The 26,736-nt window shown below is 38.7% G+C and overlaps 2 protein-coding genes across 3 annotated transcripts in view; one reads left to right on the plus strand and one right to left on the minus strand.

The window, feature by feature from the left end:
• The window catches only part of Il1rapl2 (interleukin 1 receptor accessory protein-like 2), a 1,310,993-nt gene that overhangs the window by 636,464 nt on the left and 647,793 nt on the right, over window positions 1–26,736 (plus strand). For both annotated transcript variants that reach the window (NM_001166342.3, XM_087599348.1), the window contains 1 exon segment: window positions 18,150–18,336. In NM_001166342.3, coding sequence (NP_001159814.1) covers window positions 18,150–18,336 — 187 coding nt within the window.
• Window positions 4,625–6,076, minus strand: Tex13a (testis expressed 13A). Its single transcript, NM_001401229.1, is given in 2 exon segments — window positions 4,625–5,336; window positions 5,437–6,076. Coding segments are annotated over 2 exon segments (1,134 nt in total). The 5' UTR covers window positions 5,896–6,076; the 3' UTR covers window positions 4,625–4,661.

Below are 26,736 nucleotides of genomic sequence, written 5' to 3' on the forward strand. Positions count from 1 at the left end.
GTAATACATTTAATTATAAATTTCCGTGTATCTTTTTGTTGGCACCCCCATTCCCTTCCCTCTCCTGCATCCTCCCATCCCACTCTTATTCTGACAACACAAATACCGTGAAGGAACTTTTTGAAAGGGGAAAATTGTAAAGAATGATTCTACTCACAGGGGTCCCTTCTTAAGTAGCAGAATAATAAGGCCACATAGAAACCTAATTTGTATTTGGAGGCATGTAGGGATACATCTGTGTCACAAGGCATGGTTTCATTTGTACACCCAGTTCAGTTTTTTATATTGATCTCACATGACACAAAAGAAAAGAGGGAAAGTCCTGTTGTTTTTAAAGTGAAATATGCTTTAAGGTTTTGTGGTTATTTAGAGATAGTAGGTAAATCTAGCACTGTAGTGTGTCGATGATTCATATGAAAGACAGTGGTCAACAAAGGGATTCTGTAATCATTCGCTGTGAAAACTGTTGTTATTTCCAAAGGAAAATCCCAGGAGGGCCATTTAGCACTTAGACAGATGGAAAATTAACTGTTTTAGACAGAGGCATTAGGTAGGCCCCATGAATTCTCCTTCCCTTTTCCTCACTGTCAGCAAAGTATTTTTAAAAATGTTTTGCATTATTTATTTATTTATTTATTTATTTATTTATTTATTTATTTATTTAATTTTGTGTGCATGCCAATGTGAAGATCAGAGGACAGGCTGCTGGAGTTGGCTCCATCTTTCCACCATGTGGATTCCAGGGATGGAACTCAGGTTTTTAGACTCAGTAGCAAAGCAATTTTATCCACTGAGCCATCTTTTTGGCCCAACAATTTTATATTTAAAGTATTCTTTGTTTTTCTCTGCTATATCACTTTTTCTTGGTCTAGAGCCATAGTCCAAGTCTTACTGCCTCTGTAGTGTTTGTAGAAGGCACCCAAATGATAGAGTCACAATTAATTTTGGTTGTCATATTTTTCTGTTATTGTGATCATTTTAATTTTATTTTGTTGAGACAAGGTCTTTTATGTAGCTTGGGATGGGCTAGAACTTACCATGTAGCCTATGCTACCTTCATTCATGTGTTAATCACCTCATTTTTGGTTCCCAAATGCTAGGATCTCAGGCATATGTCACCATACTTTAGACCTGAGAGTGAAATAAAGTGTGCTATATGTGGGTTCAGGAAGATGATTTTGTTTTTCTTTAATCCTTCCAAACATAAAACCCATATCCAAATAGACTGAGACTTTTACTAGAACAAAATGAAAATATGTTATGACACTACCAGGGCTTGTGTCTGATGTCCTTCTTAGGACTCCATCCCCAGCCTCTTTCCCAAAGCTCTGCTTTAGAGTCTTGAGATGCTATATTAAGCCCAATTTTCCTTTTGGTTAGGACCTTTTACAATTGAGTCACCCCTATTTTGGCAATCCATTCTTTTCCCTCACTCTACCCTGTGAATATTCTGAAATAAACTACCATTCAGAAAGCTCCCCTCTTATCTGTCATTGCTCAATCTAACACACAAGCCTAACACACAACAAAAGCCACCATGGTTTCCTACTATCTAGTCACTCAGCTATTCCCTCTGCCTCCCTGTCCTGGTAGGAGAAACAGCCTTTCCAAATTACCCACGCCTACAAATATAGGTTTTGTCTTTTGAGGGTGGGGGCAAAATAATTTCACTACGTTTATAAAATATGTAGAAGTCTCCTTGGCCTTACTTGACCCTGCAACATCTTGTACCTCATTGTTTCTCATCCACTAACCCTAAGTTCCCTTTGCAAAGATGTTTTGCAAAACCTTTAAAAGGTATAAACGTATCTCAGCAGAACCTCAAGCAAAAACAGGAAGGGATTTTGTTTAGTAAAACAACAAATGGGGGCTGGGGATTTAGCTCAGTGGTAGAGCGCTTACCTAGGAAGCGCAAGGCCCTGGGTTCGGTCCCCAGCTCTGAAGAAAAAAAAAAAAAAGAACCAAAAACAACGAATGGTGTTGTCCTTTGAATTTTAAAATTTAGGAATCCAATAGGCCTGCCTTAATATTTTATATGATCTTATATGTGATCATATTATGTAGTACAATATGTGATCATATGGCTTGCATTCTAATTTCTCTTCTGCTACCTCCTTCTGAATAGCTCAAGGTTTCCCTTATTCACTGTCTTAACCTTTCAGTTCTTGTCTTTACAGCCATGAGTACTTGCAGTTCTCCTCACTCCTTAGTCTTGGCAGTGTAGTTTCTACTCTGCCACCATCCTGAGTGTGCTGGAATATCTAAAGTAAATTTGAGGCTTCATGGACTTTGTTCAGCTGCCTCAACCTCTGTGATCTTGTCTTTTGATTCTTCCCCTGTTCTCACTGTTTAGTACTGGCTTGTCGGATAGGTTCCTAACTCAGGTTGACTTTGCCCTCTAGTGGACATGTGGCTATAACCAAGAGGCAATTTTGGTTATCACAATGGAAAGGGTAGGGAAGGAATTACAAAGACAGGTAGAGACTAGGAATTCTTCTGAACACACTACAATGCACAAGAAACTGTATCCTACAACAATGATCTATCCAATTCCAGATATCAAAGATCTATCCAAATCCAAAGACACTGAAATTAGGAAGCTCTGAAGTAGAGGGAGATAACCAAGCCCAAAAGGTGTTTGAAAAATTGCAAGCTGGGTATCTGGCCCCTAATCCTAACGGAGACTATACTCTCACCAATAACAGATAACCTAAAATCATCTCTGTTCCTGTAGGTATTTCATGGCCATAACAGCTCTCATTCTATAAGTCTATAGTACCTAGTAGTAGTAATAGTGCTTCAGTCTGGTGCAGTGGGTTCTCTTCTCTTCCTCCTCTTCTCACCTGTAGGTTGAAATTCACACAGTTAATTTTAACATATCTTATAGCCACAAGGGAAAGAGGAGTAGACCAACCTCCTACCCAGCCTTTACTTCCCTCCAACTCCCGCCTTCCTCCACCACTCCCCTCCCGGAAATAGAGAGTTCTTTTCCACTTTACTTACTGAGTACGCTAAGAGCATTTGAAATCCACGTTCTCCTCCATTTAGCACGATGCCGAGTTGGAAGAGAGAATGCCACCAGCTAGCACTATGCTTTGGCCCGTGTGGACTGGCAAACTCTCTGTGCACTTTCAGTAGCTGCCTCACCTTGGAGCAGCTGGCATAAGTTTCCTGTTCAGATCTGTTCTGCACACTGGGGCTGGGGAAGAGTCCTGTTAAGAGGCTGGATACTCGTGGACATCCTTGCTTGTACCTGGTATCCTCTGTAATCTCTCAGAACCCTCATACTAGTGGCAAATCTCTGCCTTGTTAATTTTAATCAATCATAAGCCTGAAGGTAACCCTGCCCAGGTCTCATTTGATAGTTTAATTTCTTGTGATATTACTTTGAGAGAACATGAGCCTCCTATCTAGTTCACTCCTGGGAAAAACCACCCTAGGTTTGGCCTGTTTGGGGTAATAGAATTCCCCCAGAACATAAGCGCCCTACCAAGTTCATTCCTGGGGGATTTGGGATAAAGGAATCCTTACTGCTTACTAACAGCTAATTCAACTCCCCTATCAATTCCAATAGATTCTTTGATGGAGTGTTTTTTAAACTACTTTTCTGACCCAGACATTATAATACACACCTAGAACCTTAATATTTGTGAAATAGAGTCAGGAAGATATGTGGTTTAAGGTCATTCTCAGCTACATGGTAAGTTTGAGGTGGTCCTGAGCTACACAAAACCTTTCCTGAAAAACAGAGGAGGGAGGGCAAAAAGGAAAGAGAAAACATATTGCTCTTCTTGTGCCAGCCTGACATGGAAATGATCTAGTAGCCCGGAACAGAAACCCATTTCTCAGCCTATTGTAATAAAATGGATCTTTGTGCAATGCAATTGCAGGAAGTACACAATAGCTGAGTTCTCTGGAGTCCAACGATCAGCTCCTCTGTGCCCTGGAGTCTCCTACTGGTATCCCGCTAAAGTTGTCTGGAAACCAGATGAGTTTCTTCCTCCCCTTGGCCAGAGCTAGATGGGCTATGGGCTCCAGTAGCATTAGCTATGATCCTGGAAGTGACCCACTGACTCTTTATCTAATCACATCTTGGCATTACAATTTACCTCCCTTCATATTCTCCACATTGAGAATCAGTTTGCATCAAATAATCCCTCTGGCTCCATCATTTGATGACTAGGTGTGTGGGGAGGGAGGGATTTTGTATATTTAGCTGTTTAGGTCCACCAGACATTAGGGAAAGCATACACATATACATACCCCAAACACACACACACATACACACACACACGCACAGGCACACACACACACACACACACACGCACAGGCACACACACACACACAGGCACACACACACACACACACACGCACAGGCACGCACACGGGCACACACACACAGGTACACACTTGTGCATGCACTCAAGCACTCACATATACATAGTAAGGTCATTCTGGGGTTGTGAATGCTAGTGACCTGGAATACAACAGAAATCATCAAAACTTTTGCCTCCCCAAATCATTTCTACCATCCTAATATCTCACACCATTCTCTTAGATGGTACCAACTCCCCCTCCCCAATTCTGACGCACCCTTCAACTTCCCCCAAAAACTGATTTTCCATTGGTTTGTTTCTGTTCTATTTCAAATTCCAAATCCACTAAGGGTTTTGCAGCCAAATTCCCTTCCCACAGTGGAAACAGTTTTCCCTCCTTGAAAAATTCACAGCTTTACACCAAGGACAGTCCCAATCCCCAGGCCTACGAAATGCTGAAAATCTCTTGTCTTTTGGTAGTTCTTGATGATCTCCTCTGTGGATTCCCATATCAGACAGATGACTCATATCAGAGGCAACGGAGTAGGGATACATTTCAGGTGGTCTTTCTGTGGTTGGTAGTTGGGATGTGGTGGGTATGGCTGGGAAGGGGCTTTCATAGGAGTATGTGAATGAGGCTGGGAGTTGGACAGTAAATGGCTCAGAAGAGGCAGTGGATCTCAGATTTAGGGACTGAGAGAGAGAGCACATGGATGTTTCCTTGGGTTTGATATCTACTCTCTGCCTTTTCAAGGGATAATTTTTCCACTTCACAACTCCAAGAAGGTGCATGAAATTTCCATTGGGCTCCTCTGAGGCCTCTTCTGGTGTAGTTATTGTCCCTTCCAGGGCGGCTTCTGTCATATTTGCCCTCTCATCTGCTTTTCCTGTAGTGGCAGCCATCAACTCTGCCAAGTTTTCCTTCGCATTTGACCATTGTGTCCTCGTCCCTGCTCTTCTGACAACAGCAGGAGGAATGGCCACAGCTGGTCTTACTGTGTTTGGAAGAGCCCTCAGCTCCTAGGAGAAAGTGAAAAAGGTTGAGACTTGTTTGAAGAATGGGGCATTGAAATAGGCATGGGATAGGAAAGGGTTAACACGGGACCGCTGGCAATCTTACTGCCTGGAGGATCTTTAGTCTCAGTAGGTCTCGCTCTCTCTGCACTTCTTCTAGTTTAGCCTGGGTCATTTGTAGCTGAATAGCTCCCTCCTTCTGCTCCATCTCTTTGCTGTGGGTGAGGTGCTTCAGTTCTGGTGACAAGGAGAGCGCAGCCACCTTATGTAGGCTAGACAAGTCTTGGAGCCACTGCACCCCATGCCCTTGTAAGCAGCCTTGCCTGTGAGCGAAGCGCACTCCCAAGGCTAGGGTGCCCCAGGCACAGGCTTCTCGAGCCTCAGTAGGCACCTCGCTATCCTCCAGGATGACTTTGAGCTTGTCTTCTACCTCTTCCCAGGACAGGGACAGGTTCTCCAGGTAGAAATCAGGGCCTTTGTCATGCTTGGCCATTTGTTCATTGATGAACATTGACACCTTGCTGTGCCGAAACCCACTACCTAGATCCTCAGGATTCAATGCCATGATGGCTGAGTGTCTTATGGGCTTTTCTCGCCCTGGAAGATTAAATAAACCTGTAGTCTTTGCTCCCTTAGTCTCTTGGTGTTAGTACCTCTTCTCTCCTTCAGTGTCTTATTAGCCGTTTGTTCTTCCCGGCTCTCCCCTTCCCGCCCATCCCCTCCCCTTCCCTCCCTTCTGGTCTTCTGGCACCCTCACTTCCCCTCCCCCACTACCAGGCTGTCTGGTCCCGCCCCTCAACTATAATGTCATAATGGCTCCTGGTAGCTGCTGTTCATGAGTGACTTGACAGCAGATCTCACCTTTCCAGCTCTTGATCAGAGGAGGTTCAGGTCCAGTTTATCTGTGTAATTGCCATAGGGTTCACCTAATACCCCTGCAAAGGCCTGCCTAACAGGCTGTCAGCCTATCTCTCTCCAAGGACTTAAAAAAAGGAAATCTTCAAACTCTACTGGATTTTAATTAAGGGCTAGTCCAACTTCCAGACTGTGAAAGTAGTGAGGAGAGCTAAGACGAAAGTCTCTACACCTCCTTGGAAGTAAGGAAAACTTCCAGAAAAAAAAATCCTGATGCTATAGGGAACAGCAAGACAGAAAAGACTGAAGCAAAAAAGAAATTAAACTCTTCAAAGGAGAGTTCACACACTCTCCTTGCCAGGAGCTTATCCCAAGCAAAGGACTGATGTCCCTCAGCCTAGACATGCATGCAATATTTCATATGTCATAAAGACCTCCATTACCAAACTCTTCCAAAGGGGGGGAAAAACCAACAATCACAACTCACTACATATTGATTAAGAGAGAAAAAAAATCAGCAAATGAAAGTTTATTTGAATAAATGATAATTTGCAAGTTGGGCAATATAAAAGTAACAGGAAAAATAATTCAGAATATTTTGGCCATTAGAAAAAAACAGGAGAGATAAGCCGAGCCTGAAAGGAGAGAAAGCATCTGATTGGTTATACCTAAGTACTGGATATACTGGGCATTGTTAAATCACTAAACTGCCTGGGATTAGTTGAAAATCATTTAATTGTGACTGGTGGAAACTCAGATCTTTCTAGCACTTTTAAGATGAGATTTGTTTATGCAATGATTTGGGTTGCAGTTTAAACAGGAAATGTATGGAGGGTATTTTGTATTAACCTTTAGTTTATTTAACTTATTTACCATTTAGTTTTTATTATTTTAATATGAAGTGGATTTTTATTTAAAAGAACTAATAAGCATTTTAAGCCATTTTATGTTTTTAGAAAGTTAGCAGAAAGCATTTTCTGTCTTACTTTCTTCCCAACACCAATATTAGTTTCACTTTTTAAAATTCCTGAGCTCATTTAGTATATTACTAATTAAAGTTCAGATGGAAGTTCACCATCAGAGTAGTATAATCTATAGAATTTGAAAAATATATATAATATGTATCCGCTATTTTTACCCTTCAACATCCACACCCACCCTATTTCCTCCAATGGCTCAACAATTAAGAACATTGGCTGCTCTTCCAGGGGACCTGAATTCAGTTCCTAGCATGTGCATTGGGTTACACATAGCCACCTGTAACTGTAGCTATAGAACAACTAGCATCTTTTTTATCTTACGTGGCTATCCCCTATATGGATAAAAATATTATTTTTTAAATAATAAAAAATATTTTTAATTTTAAAAACTGTATTCTTCTCTCGTTTATTACATCCTGATCACAGTTTTTTGTCCCTCCTCTCCTCCCAGTGCTCCCCCTCCCCCTCCCCCCCCTCCCCATCCACTCTTCTTCCATTTCTGTTCAGAAAAAAGCACGCCTTCCAAGGTATGTCATCCAAACATGATATATCAGGTTGGAATAAGACTAGGCACCTCCCCTCATATTAAGGTTGGGCAAGGCAACCCACTATGAAGAAAAGGGTCCCAAAGGCAGACAATGGCATCAGAGACAGCCCCTGTTCCCATTGTTAGGAGTACCATATGTAGATCAAGCTACAAAACTGTAACATATATGCAGAGGACCTAGGTCAGACCCATGTACAGTCCTTGGTTGTTCGTTCAGTCTCTGTGAACCACTGTTAGATCAGGTTAGTTGATTCTGTGGGTTTTCTTGTTGTATCCTTAAGCCCTTCACCTCCTTCCTTCCCTCTCCCTAGTTGGCAGGATTCCACAAGTTCTGCTTAATGTTTGCCCGTGGGTCTCTCTATCTATATCCATTAGTTGCTGGATGAAGTCTCTCGGATGACGGTTGGGTTAGACATCAGTCTATGAATATAGCAGGCTATCATTAGGAATCATTTTGTTGACTTTTTTATTTGTTTGATGGTCATGTTTGGTTCTATTTGAGGTCTCTGGGCTATACAGCTCAGGTTCCTGGCCCTCTAAGTCATGTCAGGAATGGGCTCCCTCTCATGCCATGGGTCTCAAGTCATTGGCTATCTACTCCCACAATTTCTGTGCCACCTATATTCCAGCCCAGCTTGTAGGCAGGAAAAAGTGTAGTTATGTGGTATTGTAACTTAGTTGGTGTTCCAATCCCTCCATTGGAAGTCTTGTCTGGTTACAGGAGATGGCCAATTCAGGCTTCATATCTCCCATTGCTAGGAGTCTTAATAGGGTTACCCTCATAGATTCCAGGGAGTTTCTATTGCACTAGGTTCCTAGTTCATCTCTGAGATGCCCCCCACAGTTCCATTCATCTCTCTGTCCTCACGGTATCTGATCCTTTCTGCTCCTGGCCTCACTCCCACACTCTCACTCTCAACCCCTGTCCACATACAAAGTCTATTCTATTTTCCCTTCTCAGGGAAATTCACACATCTTTCCTTGAGCCCTCCTTGATTCATATTTAAAAAGTTACTTATTCATCCATTTCATGTCTATGAGTGCTTGATCTTCATACACATAAAAAGGGGAAATCAGATCCCATTATAGATGCTTGTAGCTACCATGTGGTGACTGGGAATTAAACTCAGGACCTCAAGTTCTCTTAATCACTGTGCCATCTCCCCAACATGTTGCTACTTTTTTTTTTAAAGTTGTATGTAAAAAAAATTATCTCTCTTTAAACTGAAGAACAAGATTTCTTAGAGCAGTGGTTAGAAAAAAGAGACTGTTGTTCTCTACAGCAAAAAGCTAGAATTCCAATGACTATTATAAAAGATCCATTTTACTTAAGCTTGAGATTCTTCAGTTGTACTGTAATGCATTGCTTACACTAACCCCCTCTATATTATCCCAAGGAATAACGTTTGAGTAAACAATGCAAATCTTGTTGTTCTGCATTGCTCCTACTACCTTAGGGTATATGAACTTGGACCTAGGAGTCCCATGTCTTCTGTCCATACGTATTCATGAAATGTGTTAGTTGGAAAATTCATCAAAATCTCTCAAACTTTACAGTTCTGACATTTTGGAATGTAATAACCTTATACACACAATTACATTTACTATCCTCATTTTTTCATATCCCCCAAAATCTGAGAATCATCTGGCCAAAGACCCATTGTTAGGATAATATAGAGTTGGGGTTTGAACCCATGTCTTGATTTTATGGGTCATATTTTCCCAAAGAGCAATCTTCTCAAGTACAGTTCATTTTATTTTCTAGAGTTACCTTCAAATATCCCCTAACTCTACCGTGAACTACAAGGAAATAAGTGGATGATTCTGAGTTGGACAATAACATGCCAAAGTCTGGATATTTATACCAGTGGGAGATCAAAGCACTTGAGAAAATATTCCCTGTTCATACCTCCAACACATCATTGTTTGTTTACCTTATTGTGAAATAATACATCCTTTGTTTGATAAAACATCATATAAAAAGCCAAGCAAAGCAAAACAAAACCCAAAACCTCTGAACTCTTCAAACCTCTATAAACTAAAAGTATTTAACAAAAGGGGATTTTTTCAAATGACCTTGTATTTCTCCCAAGTTCTTTCATAGCATAAGTACTTTTTATTCTTATATTAGATTTGTATTTACTTTTCAATGTATATATCTTGTATAACAAGTAGCAACTAACAACTGTCATTTTAATGACTATATAGAACTTTTGCTTCACTTAATGACATCAATAACCTTGCCAATTTGCCTTCTTTTGGGTATTTATTGCATTAATATTGCATGGTTGCAGTTTCGTGTAGTTACAGTTTATATTAGTCTTACATTTGTTGCTTTAAGTTCAAAAATATATTCATGGACAGGAGAGATGGCTCATTGATTTAAGAGCACTGGCTATTAAAGAGAAAGTAGGTTCAATCCTTAGTACCCACATGGCAGTTGAAAATTGTGTATATGATTCTGGTTCCAGGAGATGTGATATCGTCTTCTAATATCCATGGCAGCAGGCATGCACGTGTAGTACTATGCTGCACAGACAAACATATGATCAAAACACTCATACACATGATGTAAAATAAAATAAAATAGATGAAGCTAAAAGAAATTAAACAAAAATATTCCAAGAAAACCTTCTTTTACTAATAAATTTTAAGAAATGAAAAACTAGCAAAGGACATGGGAATTTGTTACTGCATTTTTTTTATGTTTAGAGGAGAACAGTCTCATTTAACAATAGAAAAAACAGCAAGAAATATAACTTAAACTAGCTGACATTAAATTTTTGTATAGAAAGCTATGGCATTTATTCAAAATTTTCAGCAACAGATTTGCTACATATATTAATACAATTATTCTTTATACATTATTTGTAAATGCATACTTCCAATTTTATCAGCTTACACAGTTGACATGGGTAACCACAAGTTAGTTTGGATGTTAAGCAATGTTCGAATGACATTTCTGAGAGTAACAGCCAAGAGATCTTTGTCCTAGATAGATACATTTTATTCCTATTAGTTGATACTCATCTTGTCTGCTCACTTTCCCACATGACAGTAGAATTAACTATGATAAAAAACTGTGGAAATAGAGGTAACGTTCTTGTTTTGTAAGTTCTACACTCATGGACCCAGATATCTATGACCCAAAGATTCAAAGAAGTAAATAATTCCATTTGTACTGAACATGTACTCACTTTTTGTCAGCAGTCACTAGACAATATAGTACATATATCACATATTTACATAGCTTCTACATTTTACTAGTTATAAGTCATTTGGAAATGATTTAAATATCCAGGAGAATGTACATAGGTTATATGCAAATATATTATCTTCTATTAAAAATAAGCTTGACAATGAATATCCTAGTAAGGGCACCAGTGGAAGGGGAAGCCCTTGGTCCTGCCAAGACTGAACCCCCCAGTGAATGGGATTGTTGTGGGGAGGGCAGTAATGGGGGAAGGGTGGGGAGGGGAACACCCATATAGAAGGGGAGGGGGGGAGGGGGATGTTGGCCCGGAAACCGGGAAAGGGAATAACAATTGTAATGTGAATAAGAAATACCCAATTTAATAAAGATGGAGAAAAAAATAAGCTTGAGCATCTAATTTTTTTTTTCTTCAGATGTGTATCAGGGCATCCTGGAACAATTCTCTTATGGATACAAAGAGATAATTCTCCCTGCAAAGATTTCAGATGCAAGTAATTGTATGCTATTGCTGGAATATCGTTGTAAAGGCCCCTTCCTTACATTAAGCAAGAGTGTGTTTCTTGTCCCTCTTGGGATGTGAAGAGGGAGAGAAAAATAATTTATGATCGACATTCTTGCATACTAGTCAGACTGCCTCCTCAACCTAGCAGAGCTCTAATTGTACCTAATGAAAGAAAAGTAACATTTTTAGGCCCTACTTGCAGGGAATTTTTTTTAAATAGAACTGGCCTGAGGCATTTTTCAAAATAAAATCTAAATAATGCAAGATTGTTAGCAGGAACCGTGCCAGACCTGGATTACATGACTAATAAAAATCAACTTGAATCTCGGACTGTCAGGGAGCCTTGATCACACCTCTACTAGGTCAGCCACAGTGACAACATGACTCAAACTAGGCCTTGTCTTTACGTTACGGAGACCTTGGTTATCACCAACCATTTCATATTAGGGCTTGTTCATGGGTTAACAAGCAATTTGTCAGCCACAATTGACATGCCAGTGAACAGAGTCAGAATGAGTATATGCAGGGCCCTGGCCTAGGGTTGTTTGTGTTTTAAGGGTTAGACGGGATTGAAACATTTCCTCCTGCAACTCATCAGCCATCTTCAGGGTGAGTGCCCTGCCCTTATGGTCACCCCAAGTTAATACAAGTGCTGCTCACAGGGTCTAAATCATTTAATCTTTGGAGAGGTTGGAGAATGAACACATGAGAGCATCTCTTGTGCCTGCAAATCTTTGCCCGGAGGTCTGGATTTTATTATAGAAAACATTTGTCCAAAAAGCCTACCAGAAAATTTAGTGGCCCATCATTAACCTTTTAACCTCCTAAGTTCTGACCTTTGTCTTGTAGCTAGTATTTTATAGTACCTGAAAGTTTCTTTTCATTTGCTCTCCTTTTTGTATCTAATTCAGTGTGTCTTGTTGATCCTTTCAGATTTCTGGTCTTCTGGTATTTATTTTGTTCCCCAAAGTAATGCCTGCAGACCATTTCTTTTGTCCAAGTAACTGTCCTAACTTACTGGCTTATTTTAGCCCCTTACAATCATTGTTTTGTTTATAAATATTTTTGTGATTATTATATAAATATACTGCTATTACTAATTGATGATATAGCTAACAATGAAGCTATACTAAAATTCTGATTTTATAGTTATAATTTATTAAATACCTAATATATGACAAATATATGCTGAGTATTTTACCTATTTTATTTGTGATGATGGTGTGGAATGGGTGTGTATTATTACAATTCTACTTTTAAAATGTCAACTAACTTTTAAATTTTAATTTAAAACCTTTGAAAATCTAATATATTAAAACTGCATTTATATCATTTTACCCTTCCTTCTCCCCTAAACTCTGCCCATGTTTCACCCATTTCCAATTTCTCTTAAATTCATGAACTCTTCTTTAATTACTTTCTCTCTCTCTCTCTCTCTCTCTCTCTCTCTCTCTCTCTCTCTCTCTCTCTCTAACGCATGCACGCATGCTCGCACACAATCCCCACCACATATAGGAATTTGCTTACTGAATCTATTTAGTGTTGCTCGTATGTGTATTTGTTTAGGACTGACCACTTGGGATTCACTAACCTAACCTATGAGGGAGCTCATCCCTAAAAATGACTGAATCTCTTTCTCTTAGTAGCCATAAATTGCCTATGGCTCTTCACTAGTGGTCGGTACTTGAGAGATTTTCCCCCATTCAAGTTAACATATCACCTGGTCTTGTCATTATATGGGTCTCATTTAATTGATCATACTTTTGAGATTTTGTTGATATAGCTTTCCTGTCAAATAAACAAAAGAGTATCTCCTTACATCCTGTCCTCTGGAACTTATGATCTTCCTATACCTTTTTCCAGATCATTCCCTGAGGCTTAAGTTTAGAGTTTGTGTTGTTGCTGTATCTCTTGGAGTTGAGGTCCCCACAGTGAGCCGAGCTTTGCATTTTGACTTTACTTAATGGTCTCTGTTGTACAAAGAAACTTCTTTGGTGAGGGATACATCTATATCTAAGTATTAGGATAAACATTTAAAATTCAGTTATAAATAACACTGGTTAAGGGAGTGGCAGTAAGGGCTGGAGAGATGGCTCAGTAGTTAAGAGCACTGACTGCTCTTCCAGAGGTCCTGAGTTCAAATCCTAGCAATCACATGCTGGCTTACAACCATCTGTAATGAGATCTGATCCTCTTTTCTGGTATGTCTGAACACAACTACAGTGTACTTATCTATAATAAATAAATCTTTTTTAAAAAGGACCTGGCAGTAAGTAGATTCTCCTCTAGGATCTATGACTTATCCAACCATGGACAGTTGGCTAGGTTTAAAGCATCAGACATAGATTCCTGGCTATTGAGTTTACTGTATATCCAATTAGAGAGCTGTTGGTTAACCTCCCACCACCAAAGAATTTTCTGCTCAGTGATAAGAGCATTTTTGATAGTGAACTTTTTTTTACATAATTACACATTCTACCTATTATTTCTATTATTGATAATTCTGAGTATTAGTTCTTTTTCATGGAATTAATAATGGGAATATATTAAATAAGTAATGAGGTTCTTCTATCTGTATGTTTTATTATAATGGAGCATATATAATCAAGGAACATTCCAAACTCATTGGATAACCAGTAGATATGACCCTTCTATGTTACGTACCATTTAAACCTGTGACCACCTCTTTATGCCCTTCTGCTGTACTTTTTGTCTTCCAAACATAATCAGTACATTCAATTCATTGCCAATATGCTGCTATAAAAACTCGATCTACTCTTCTTCTAGTGGTCCAAGATGGATGCCATCTAGCTCACACTTATACAAGGAAATTGATATTTGAATAGTGACATATATGAATCTGAAATAATGGAAGATTTGTATTAAAAGAGATCTATGAAAAAGAAGCACAAACATGGAATGACTTTTATTTTTCTTTATTTTTTTTTTATTAACTTGAGTATTTCTTATATACATTTCAAGTGTTATTCCCTTTCCCGGTTTCCGGGCAAACATCCCCCTCCCCCCTCCCCCTCCTTATGGGTGTCCCCCTCCCAACCCCCCCCCCATTGCAGCCCTCCCCCCAACAATCTAGTTCACTGGGGGTTCAGTCTTAGCAGGACCCAGGGCTTCCCCTTCCACTGGTGCTCTTACTAGGATATTCATTGCTACCTATGAGGTCAGAGTCTAGGGTCAGTCCATGTATAGTCTTTAGGTAGTGGCTTAGTCCCTGGAAGCTCTGGTTGCTTGACATTGTTGTACTTTTGGGGTCTCGAGCCCCTTCAAGCTCTTCCAGTTCTTTCTCTGATTCCTTCAACGGGGGACCTATTCTCAGTTCAGTGGTTTGCTGCTGGCATTCGCCTCTGTATTTGCTGTATTCTGGCTGTGTCTCTCAGGAGCGATCTACATCCGGCTCCTGTCGGTCTGCACTTCTTTGCTTCATCCATCTTGTCTAATTGGGTGGCTGTATATGTATGGGCCACATGTGGGGCAGGCTCTGAATGGGTGTTCCTTCAGTCTCTGTTTTAATCTTTGCCTCTCCGTTCCCAGCCACGGGTATTCTTTTTCCTCATTTAAAGAAGGAGTGAAGCATTCACATTTTGATCATCCGTCTTGAGTTTCGTTTGTTCTAGGGATCTAGGGTAATTCAAGCATTTGGGCTAATAGCCACTTATCAATGAGTGCATACCATGTATGTCTTTCTGTGATTGGGTTAGCTCACTCAGGATGATATTTTCCAGTTCCAACCATTTGCCTACGAATTTCATAAACTCGTTGTTTTTGATAGCTGAGTAATATTCCATTGTGTAGATGTACCACATTTTCTGTATCCATTCCTCTGTTGAAGGGCATCTGGGTTCTTTCCATTTTCTGGCTATTATAAATAAGGCTGCGATGAACATAGTGGAGCACGTGTCTCTTTTATATGTTGAGGCATCTTTTGGGTATATGCCCAAGAGAGGTATAGCTGGATCCTCAGGCAGTTCAATGTCCAATTTTCTGAGGAACCTCCAGACTGATTTCCAGAATGGTTTTACCAGTCTGCAATCCCACCAACAATGGAGGAGTGTTCCTCTTTCTCCACATCCTCGCCAGCATCTGCTGTCACCTGAGTTTTTGATCTTAGCCATTCTCACTGGTGTGAGGTGAAATCTCAGGGTTGTTTTGATTTGCATTTCCCTTATGACTAAAGATGTTGAACATTTCTTTAGGTGTTTCTCAGCCATTCGGCATGGAATGACTTTTAAATACATACATTTTAATGTCTATTCACTTAATTAACGGACATTAGTTTATCATTTAGTATCTATACACTTAGGGTTCCAGGAACAAACTGTTGAGGCAGAAGAAAAGAACATTTCCCCTAATTAGCTTATGCTCATCAAATAAACAGACATTAGATGATCAATGAAAACAAATATAAAGGCCTCTGGTTTAATTAGCCTAGTGTGTCGGAAGAACAGTGACAATTCCTCTGTGGATGCATCTTGGTGAATGGAGAAGAGATTCTTGTACTAGGCTGGGTCGTATATGGCCTTGTTGGTAGCCAAGGGACTTAGAATTTACAAAAACACTTAATATTGAATTTCTATACAAATACTCACAAAAAACTACAATAGTTGAGCGAGTAGTTACTTTTCCTTTAAGAGACTTTAAATGGTGACTTTTAGCTCTATGACATTAAAAGTAAAGTGTCTACCCTCTGACAAGAATTTGTTCTTTTAAATAGTTTTTAGATTAATTTTACTCTATGTATATGGGTGTTTTACTTGAATGCAAATATGTGCACCATGTACATGTCTAGTACCTGTGGAGGCCAGAAGAGGTAATTGGATCCCCTGTAACTGGAGTTAAGGATGGTTATGAACTACCATGTAAGTGCTGAGAACCAAACCTTGGTCCTCTGCAAGAACAAGTGTACCTACCTGAATCATCTTTCTAGCTCCAAGCATTTGTTCTTTTTGAATCTCCATTGTTTGGGTTCTGGAAACCTACATTAGAAACAATGGAATACAGTACCATACAGAATCTACTTGTGCTGTATCTGAACATCAGAGTTGGTCTACTTTTATACTATTCTCTGATAACACTTGCCCGTCCCAGTTTATGAGTTTTTTTGTAATTATATTCACTGATTATATCTGCTTGTTAACCAAATGAATACAGCCATCTGCCTTTCTGTGTTTTGCATGTTTGGAATGCTATAAAATTTCAATGAATGACCACAAAACTATGCATGGCACTAACCATTTGGGGTGCTCTTCAAATGTCTAATTGGCATGCTAATTCTGTCTGATATAGGACCTTACAACTACTTTGATTTGTACAGCTACTGTTGATACTTCATATTTTTAGCAGTAAGTTAATGTTAATTTAGATATGGTCCTGAAATATCCTTCAGAAAGAAAGATTAAACACTCCTACCATGATTTACAGTTGGCCTTCTCAATCCTGTCAAGATGCTTCAAATCTCTTCTCTCACACATTGCAGTTTCTCTTTGTGTAGTTGACATCTCTGGCCTGGGTAGAGAAAAATCATGTATAATTTATATAGTGATAAGTAATGTTTATATTTGATGTATTTTTTATTGTTTGTATGTCTATGGATTCAGGACTGACCCCTTTTGTAGTGGCTAACCTATTAGGGCTTCATCCCTAAGGAGAAGCTATTTCTCTCTTTCTTAGCAGTCATTAGTTGACTATAGATCTTTGCCTAGGGGTGGGACTTCCAACCACTAGCCCATTTCAAGAAGCATTTTAAACACATCTATGTGGTTTTAGAAGGTGTTTCTTGTGGTAGGAAGACTTAGACTAAATGTGGATAATGCCATGGAATTAGGTCCTGTAATGAATCATGCTCAGAATAATTCTCCTAGATGCCTCTAGATACTATCAAATTGACAAATATCATCAACCATTACAGTAAGCAAGGGAGCTCCCTTCTGAGATCTCCAAATGTAGGAGTCTGTTTTGTTACTTCAGACAACTTTGGCCACCACTGCTTGAACTGAGCCCTATTCTTGGGTGATGAAAAACAATTTATATTGTGATAAGTAATGATTATCTCAAAATCAACTAGAAATATATAGTTCTGTTAACTTAGTGGTTCCAACCATGGGAGAGAATTATAAATCTGAGTATACAAGCATGTTCACTACAATCTTAAATCAGATTATAAAAGTTAAGTAAAATAAATGCTATATATGTTGACAGGTATCATACATATATGATATACATATATATACATATATATGTGTGTGTGTGTGTGTGTGTGTGTGTGTGTGTGTGTGTATGTATGAAGGAAATGTTAGGATAGAAACCGATGTTAAGTTCTACAATCATTAGGAGAGCTACCAAAAGACAGATGAAGAACAGAAATGTCTATGACCACCCTTTTCACAAGGGTCTTGCAACCTTCCTCTTCAAAGATTCAGGAAGCAGTATTTATTGCTAGGAGTAAAGTCTGTATTACATATTCATAGATTGCTACATCTTAACCTTGGAGCTCTGTAACTATCTCATAATCAGGAATGTTCCCATCACCATTTTTGCTTCACACCATTTTGTTGGTTGAAGACAAAAGTCACTTTGCATTGGTTTGGTGTCGTTTCTCATTTCTAGGCAATGCTCTATATGGAAAAGTCAATTCTCTTGAAATATATAGAGTTCAAAAGTTGTAAAGAGCCAATAAAGTCATTTTCTTATTTCTTTGTTCCTACAGAAACTCCACATACTGCATGAAGGTGTCAATGTCCTTGACTGTTGCAGAGAATGAATCTGGCCTGTGCTACAATAGCAGGATCCGCTACTTAGAGAAATCTGAAGTTACTAAACGAAAGGAGATCTCCTGCCCAGACATGGATGACTTTAAGAAGTCTGATCAGGAACCTGATGTTGTATGGTACAAGGTAACTCAGCATGAAGTCAAATTAATTTTTTTAACATTATTTAATACCAGCCTTGGGGATTGAGATGATATTGCCAGTTGTTGATATTAAACAGTTTGCTGAGAAGAATCAACAGATTTACAAACAAGTGACTTAGAGGTGCCACTGACTTTCATGCATTTCCATCAGCAGATGTCAGAACCTGACCCACTTTGCCCAACTGGTCAAAAGTAAATAAAATTTCCACCCCAGCAAATAAGAAGAATAAAGACTTTTTAAAAGAAATTAGTTGATGAACCTAAAGAACTACTATGTCCCATGAAGAAGAAAGGGACATCATTATCAGTAGTCCCACTTATGAAGGATAACCACTGTTACCATGATGCACAACATGAGCTACTATAGTAGAGGCAGAAGTGAAAAATAGCCTTTGTGCTGCCCATGTAAACAAAATTAGGAATACAGGGCTATGGTTAGCTGAGTATGAACTTCATTCAGAATTCTAATGGAAAGGCATTGAGGTAGAGACAGTATTGAGGGAAACAGGAGGGGAAGCTGCTAACTCTTACTACTAAAGAGTAATCAGTGGAACCCAGAAAGAATGAAAATGATCTTTCAAGAATAATAGCTTTAGAAGAACTTATATGAAGGTAATAGACAAGAAAAGAGAGGATAGAACAAGTAACATAGCCTCTCTTAACACCTGCCTACGTTTCTGAAGCCAGTTGTCTCCTCCTCCCATTAGAACACAGGCAAAAAACAATTAGGGAAAATCAGGCCTTCAGGTGCACTAGACTTAGATCATAGCACACAAGGACAGGCTTGGTAGAAAAGCAGAGAATAATTTCACAACTTTTAGATACATCATTCTTGCTACAAGCCTGGGGCCTTATAGTTCTAAAATATTTTCTAGACCATAGCACTTGCCAATTTATACAGGTTTCTATATGTTAACCACAGGTTTTCAAGTATATTTCTTACAGGCGATGTGTCTATTATTAGACCCGATTTCATAAAAGTTTGAATTTGGTTGTTTCTACAGGATTCTGTGGCTCTAAACTTCCCAAGGTTTCCTATACCTGAACATTCAAAGCTTTGATAATTTACATTTGGAAACATGTTCATTTTCATACTTGGAGTAACTTACTAACAGATACCAGGAGAATGTGCTCACTTCCACTCTTTCTTTTTTCTTAGGAAAGATATTATTACAAATAACATTTATTCCCTCAAGGAGACTATCAAAATTTAATGGGACCTTTCATGCTATCATTAAAATCCTTCATATCTAGTAAGTAATAATTATATTCCATTCCCTACAATAAGTTTGGTCTCCACACTATCCTATCTAAATGTCAATACAATTCTGTATGGTAAGTGTTTTTATTCTTATTTAATAAAGAAAAATAATCTTAGAAAATGCAACGTATTAAATTTAGTTATTGTGTGTGTATGTGTGCTCACCACAACACAGCAGAAGAGGGCATCGGATTCCATTATAGATGTTGTGACCCACCATGTGGTTGTTAGGAATTGAACTCAGGACTTCTGGAAGAGCAGTCGGTGGTCTTAACTACTGAGCCATCTCTCTAGCCTGAGTTAGCATTTTCTTAATTACTATGCTTTTCTACAATGATTCATTTTTCTTTATATATAATTTTTCTATAATATAATGGGTGGGTGGGTGAAAACTAGCCATGCTCCTCCACACAAAAAGAAGTAAACAAAGAGTTCACTTCAAATTTACAGGAGGGAAAGGAGAGTTGACCTATACCAGAGATAGCAGCTGAAGGTAAATTCAAGGTCAACAAGTTCTTTGTGAAGTAATTCATTCTATCTCATCTTCTTATCTTCTGCTAACTTCCTTCTTCCCCTTTATTTATGTCTTTCAACACCCCTAGCTACTTACTCCCGGGGAAATGCTGCCCCTCACTCCCCTCTACAAATGAGCCAATAAATCCAGAACAAAAAGATGTCTAATATCTGCCCGAATAATAGTGTCTAAAATCTAGTTTATTAAATTAAAATTTATGTTAATTGATAGAAAAGCATAAAATTGTATGGAAGAGTTGGATAATGTGATGTTTAATGCATGTGTACATTTTGCAATATTTATATTGTAATATTTATATTAGATTAAAGAATCTATCTCCTCAGGCAAGTATCATTTGTTTGTGGTGAGAATGTTCAAAATACTTTCTTTTAGTTAATTTTAAAAATTTAAATACCTTGTTAATTATAGTCAACTTACTATAACATAATATTATATCACAAACTATTGATCGTATATAAATGTAAATTCATGCAGTTAACCACAATCTCCCCCTTTCCTCCTCCCCTACACTGTGAGTTCTGCTCTCAACTTCTCAACTTGCATTCTGCATGTGAGTAAAGTCATTTGGTGCCTGTCTCTCTGCGCCTGACATCAGTTAATATAGCAATCTCTAGTTCTCACCATGTTTTCACAAATGACAGGAATTCCAGGATTTCATTCCTTTTCCCAAAATACCACTACACTCTATCTGTATAACACACTGTCTTTATTCATTAGTTGTATGTACCAATGTTCCCTGATTTTTGTTTGTTTGTTTGGTTGGTTGGTTCTTTGTTTGTTTGGTTGGTTCTGTTTTTTTTTTTTATTCAGTAAAATTTGCATTTTCCCTTTGTTTCATTAAATACTTGTTCTGTGGATTGACTTCATGCTTAGAACTTCTATATAAATATTTTATCTCCATTTTGTGGAAAAAGAGACTAAAGACTTAGACAGAAAAACTACATAATAGTGTGTGCCTTTCATTTTGGATATGACACTAAAGAACCTCCAAGGCATTCAAATGTTTTGTTGACCATTGATTATCATATGATGATTCAAACGAACACCTGAAAATGTTTTGAGGTAGTGAAAAACTATTTCCTTAAAGGGAAAATCCACCAAGAGAAAGTCTCAATTTTGAACATCTATGCTCCAAATGCAAGGGTAACCACATTCATAAAAGAAACTTTACTAAAGCTCAAAGCACACAATGAACCCCAGAAAAATAATAGTGGGAGACTTTAACACACGACTCTTACCAATGAACGGGTCATTGAAACAGAAACTTAACAGAGACACAGTGAAACTTATAGAGGTTATGAAACAAATGGATTGGGGGTTGGAGATTTAGCTCAGTGGTAGAGCGCTTGCCTAGCAAGTGCAAGGCCCTGGGTTCGGTCCCCAGCTCAGAAAAAAAAAGGAAAAGAAAAAAAATGGAACAAATGGATTTAACAGATATCTCCACAACATTTCACCCTAAACCAAAAGTATACTCCTTTTCAGCACCTCATGGTACCTTCTCCAAAACTGACCATATAATTGGTCACAAAACAACCTTCAACCAGTACATGAAGATTGAAATAATCCCACGTATCCTATCAGATCACCATGGCCTAAAGCTGGTCTTCAGTAACAGGAAAAGCAACAAAAAACCTGCATACATGTGGAAACACTCTACTCAATGATAATTTGGTCAGGGATAAAAAAGAAATTAAAGACTTCCTGGAATTTAATGAAAATGTTGACATATCATACTTAAACTTATGGGACACAATGCAAGCAGTGCTAAGAGGAAAATTCATAGCACTAAGTACACCGGTAAAGAAACTAGAGAGATTTTACACTAGCAACTTAACTGCACACCTGAGAGCTCTAGAATAAGAAGACGTAAACTCACCCAAGAGGAGTAGAAGGCAAGAAATAGTCAAACTCAGGGCTGAAATCAACCAAATAGAAACAAAGAGAACGATACAAAGAATCAGCAAAACCAAAAGCTGGTTCTTTGAGAGAATCAACAAGATAGATAAAGCCCTAGCCAAACTAACTGAAAGGCCCAGAGGCAGTATTCAAATTAACAAAATCAGAAATGAAAAGGGAGACAAAACAACAGCAATGAAGGAATTAAAAAAAAATCATCCGATCCTACTACAAAAGCCTATACTCAAAAACCTAGATTAAAATGGATGGTTTTCTAGACAGATACTACATACCAAAGTTAAATCAAAAGTAAACTTTCTAAACAGGCCCATATTCCATAAAGAAAAGGAAAAGTTCATTAAAAACCTTCCAACCAAAAAAAGCCCAGGGACAGATCGATTTAGTTCAGAATTCTACCAGACCTTCAAAAAGACCTAATACCAATATTCCTCAAACTATTCCATAAAATAGAAACAGAAGGAATACTACCTAATTCATTCTATGAAACCACAATTATGTTTATACCTAAACCACACAAGGACCCTGCCAAAAAAAGAGAACTTCAAACCAATTTCCCTCATGAATATTGATGCAAAAATAGTCAATAAAATTCTTGCAAACTGAATCCAAGAACACATCAAAACCATCATTCACCATTATCAAGTAGGCTTCATTCCAGGGATGCAAGGATGGTTCAATATATGAAAATCCATTAATGTAATCCACCATATAAACAAAGTCAAAGAAAAAAATCACATGATCATCTCCTTAGGTGAAGAAAAAACATTTGACAAAATTCAACACCCCTTCATGTTATAAGTATTGGAGAGATCAGGAATTCAAGGCCCATACCCAAGCATAATAAAAGCAATTTACTGCAAACAAACATCCAAAATCAAATTTAAAAGATATTTGACAAAATCCCACTAAAATCAGGGACAAGACAAGGATGCTCACTCTCCCTATGTCTATTCAATATAGTACTCAAGTGCTAGCTAGAACAATGAGAAAACAAAAAGAGATAAAGGGGATACAAATTGGCAAAGAAGTTTTTTTTGACTGTCTCTAGTTACTTTTATTAGGGCAAGTGTGAACGTGTTCTGTAACTCTCACTTGCAAGCATGAACAGTGCAGTGCCTGTCTCTATGTGGGCTGTTCCAGAGGTCTGGTCAAGATATCACTATTTGCAGATGATATTATAGTATACATAAGAGACCCCCCAAAATTCTACTGGAGAACTTCTCCAGCTGCTAAACAACTTCAGCAAAGTGGCCAGATATAAATTTAAATCAAATAAATCAGTAGCCTTACTTTATACAAATGATAAACATGCTGAGAAAGAAATTAGGGCAAAAATCTCTCTTCACTATAGCCCGAGATAATATAAAAAATCTTGGGATAACTCTAACCAAGTGAGTGAAAGATCTGTATGATAAGAAATTCAAGTCTCTCCAAAAAGAAATCAAAGAAGACCTCAGAAAATGGAGAGATCTCCCATGCACATGGATTGGCAGAATTAACATAATTCAAAATGGCCATCCTATCAAAGGCAACCTACACATTCAATGCAATTCCCCTTAAAATTCTAATACAATTCTTCAAAGACATGGAAAGAGCCATTCACAAATTTATCTGGGAAAAAACAAACAGACAAACAAACAAACAGAATGCTTAAAGGGATTACAATCCTTGACCTCAAACTCTACTACAGAGTAATAGTGACAAAAACTGCAAGTTACTGGTCCAGAGACAGACAAGTTAATCAATAGAATAGAATTGAAGATCCAGAAATAAAACCACATACTTCATGCACACTTGATCATTGAAAAAGAAGCCAAAAATATAAAATGGAAAAAAGAAAGCATCTTCAGTAAATGGTGCTTGTCTAACTGGATGTCTGTATGTAGAAAAATGAACATAGACTCAGATTTGTCATCACGCACAAAGCTCAAGTTCAAGTGAATCAAGGACCTCAATATGAAATCAGATACACTGAATCTAATAGAAGAGAAAGTGGGAAAGAGCCATGAACTAATTGACACAGGGAGTAATATCCTACTCAGAACTCAAATGGCTCATACTCTAAGATCAAGAATTGATAAATGGGACCTCATGAAACTGGAAAGCTTCTGATAGACAAAGGACATAGTCAATAAGTCAAATTGGCAACCTACAGATTGGGAAAAAAATCTTCACTAACCCCACATCTGTTAGAGGACTAATATCCAAAATATATAAAGAACTCAAGAAGGTAACCACCAAAAAAACAAATAACCCAATCAAAAAATAGAGTATAGAACTAAACCCAGAATTCACAACAGAGGAATCTCGAATGGCTGAGAAGCATCTAAAGAAATGTTCAAAGTATTTAGTGATCAGAGAAATACAAATCAAGACAACCCCAAGAATCCCCCTTACACCAGTCAGAATGGCCAAGATCAAAACCTCAGGTGCCAACACATGTTGGCAAGGATATGGAGAAAGAGGATCACTTCTCCATTGCCTGTGGTATTACAAACAGATATAACCACTCTGGAAGTCAATCTGGAAGTTACTCAGAAAATTAGACATAGATCTACCTGAAAACCCAGCTATACCATTCTTGGGCGTATACTCAAAAGATGCCTCACCATGCCACAGGGGCACGTGCTCCACTATGTTCCTAGTGACCTTATCTGTGATAATCGGAAGCTGGAAACAACTCAGATGTCCTGTAATGGAAGAATGGATACAGAAAATGTGGTTCATTTACACAATGGAATACTGCTCAGCTATTAAGAATGAGGACATCCTGAGATTTGCAGGTAAATGGATGGAACTAGAAAATATCATCTTGAGTGAGGTAACTCAGACACAAAAGGACATGCATGATATGTTCTCACTAATAAGTGAATACTAGCCAAAAACAAAACAAAACAAAACAGAATACCCAAAACACAGTACACAGAACTCAAAAAGGGTCAAGTTGAATGGTCCAAGTGAGGCTACTCAGTCCCACTTGGGAGAGAGAAGAAAGCAACCACAAGGGGGTAGGGAGGCAGAGACAGGGAAAGGAAAGGGGTTGAGGGTGGGGGAGAGGGTAAAATGCTTTGGTATTGGGTGGGGGAAAAGGACTGAAGCCCTGAGGGCCAGCACAAAGAATGGAAACAGGCAAGCTCTGGAGGAAGGAGGTTGGGAAGTCCCTCCAGAATGTTCCAGAGAACTGAAAATTGATAGACTCTCAGGACTCAGGGTGGGGGGGGGACCCTAGATGAAATGCCCTACATTGGGGAGAGGGAACTTGTTGAGCCCACCTCCAACAGAAAGACTGGGCATCAAGTGAGGAATGGATTTGCCATACCACACTCAAAATGCTGATCCATAATTGTTCCTGTCTGGAAGAAATTCTGGGTTGAAAATAGAGAAGATCCTGAGGGAAAGCAGGTCCAGCAACAGGTCCAAGGTAGGATTCAGCTCAAGGGGAGGCCCCAAGACCTGACACAATTACTCAGCTATGGGGCATTCACAAAAAAGGGGCCTATCATGATTGCCCTCCAAAAGACCTAACAAGCAGCTGAAAGAGTCAGATGCAGATATGTACACCCAACCAATGAACAGAAGCTGGTGACCCATGTGGTTGAATTAGAGAAAAGCTAGAAGAAGCTGAGGAGGAGAGCAACCCTGTAGAAGGACCAGCAGTCTCAACTAACCTGGACCCCTGAGATCTCTCAGACACTGGATCACCAACCAGGCAGCATACACCAGGTGAGATGAGGCCCCCAACACATATACAGCAGAGGACTGCAGGGTCTGTGTTCATTCAGAGAAGATGCACCTAACCCTCAAGAGACTGGAGGCCCCAGGGAGTTTAGAGGTCTGGTGGGGTGGGGACATCCTTGTGGAGACAGGCATGTGGGTGGGGGTGGGGAGAGGAAGTATGGGATGTGGAACAGTCGGAGAGTAGACCAGGAGGGGAAATAAATAAATAAATAAACAAACAAACAAACAAACCTATTTCCTTCATGAAGTTAATATTTGTGTACCCAACTCTGTATCCTTTTGAAGTCTGTGTATTTCCTACCTGGCAAAAAAGGAAGGGACTTTTCTCTGACTACAGAACTGCTATGTAAAGTGGAGAATATATTTTTGCAGAGTTCATTCTAGGACAAAACCTAATTTTGAAATGTCTTATGTCTTATTTCTAGTGTTTTGCAGTGAAAACATATTTCCCTATCCCTTTGTAGCTGTCTTTTCAAGTATGCAATCTTTTATACTCTGGTTTCCATTCTGTTCCTCTCTATTCCTTTGATCGTCTCTCTAATACTGTTACTCTCACATTCTCTTGTGAGTTTCCAAGATTGTGGGCAATATGTTGGTGGTGATCTCTAAAGGCTACCATCCCCTTCCAATGTATATCACAGAAGTGAGACTTAGCTGGTAGCACTGGGAATGTATTCATAAAGATGGATGAGCAAGTCAATTTTGTCTGTGCATATAATGCAAGAGATACAAGTAAGTGGCCTAACTGACTTCTATTGAAATTCATTGGTCAACAGAAGGAGGACAGGAGAAGAGCTACACTTTTAGAAATTCTTGCTGATAATATATGAATGTAGGTTAGACACAGGGGTAGAACATTGCACGGCTTTTATTAACTTTTTAGAAATGAGAGGAAGAATATTTTCTTTGCTGAACTAAGAGCAGCATTTAAT

The sequence above is a fragment of the Rattus norvegicus genome, chromosome X, assembly GCF_021556685.1.
Source record: "Rattus norvegicus strain SHRSP/BbbUtx chromosome X, alternate assembly SHRSP_T2T, whole genome shotgun sequence".
Lineage (NCBI taxonomy): Eukaryota > Metazoa > Chordata > Mammalia > Rodentia > Muridae > Rattus > Rattus norvegicus.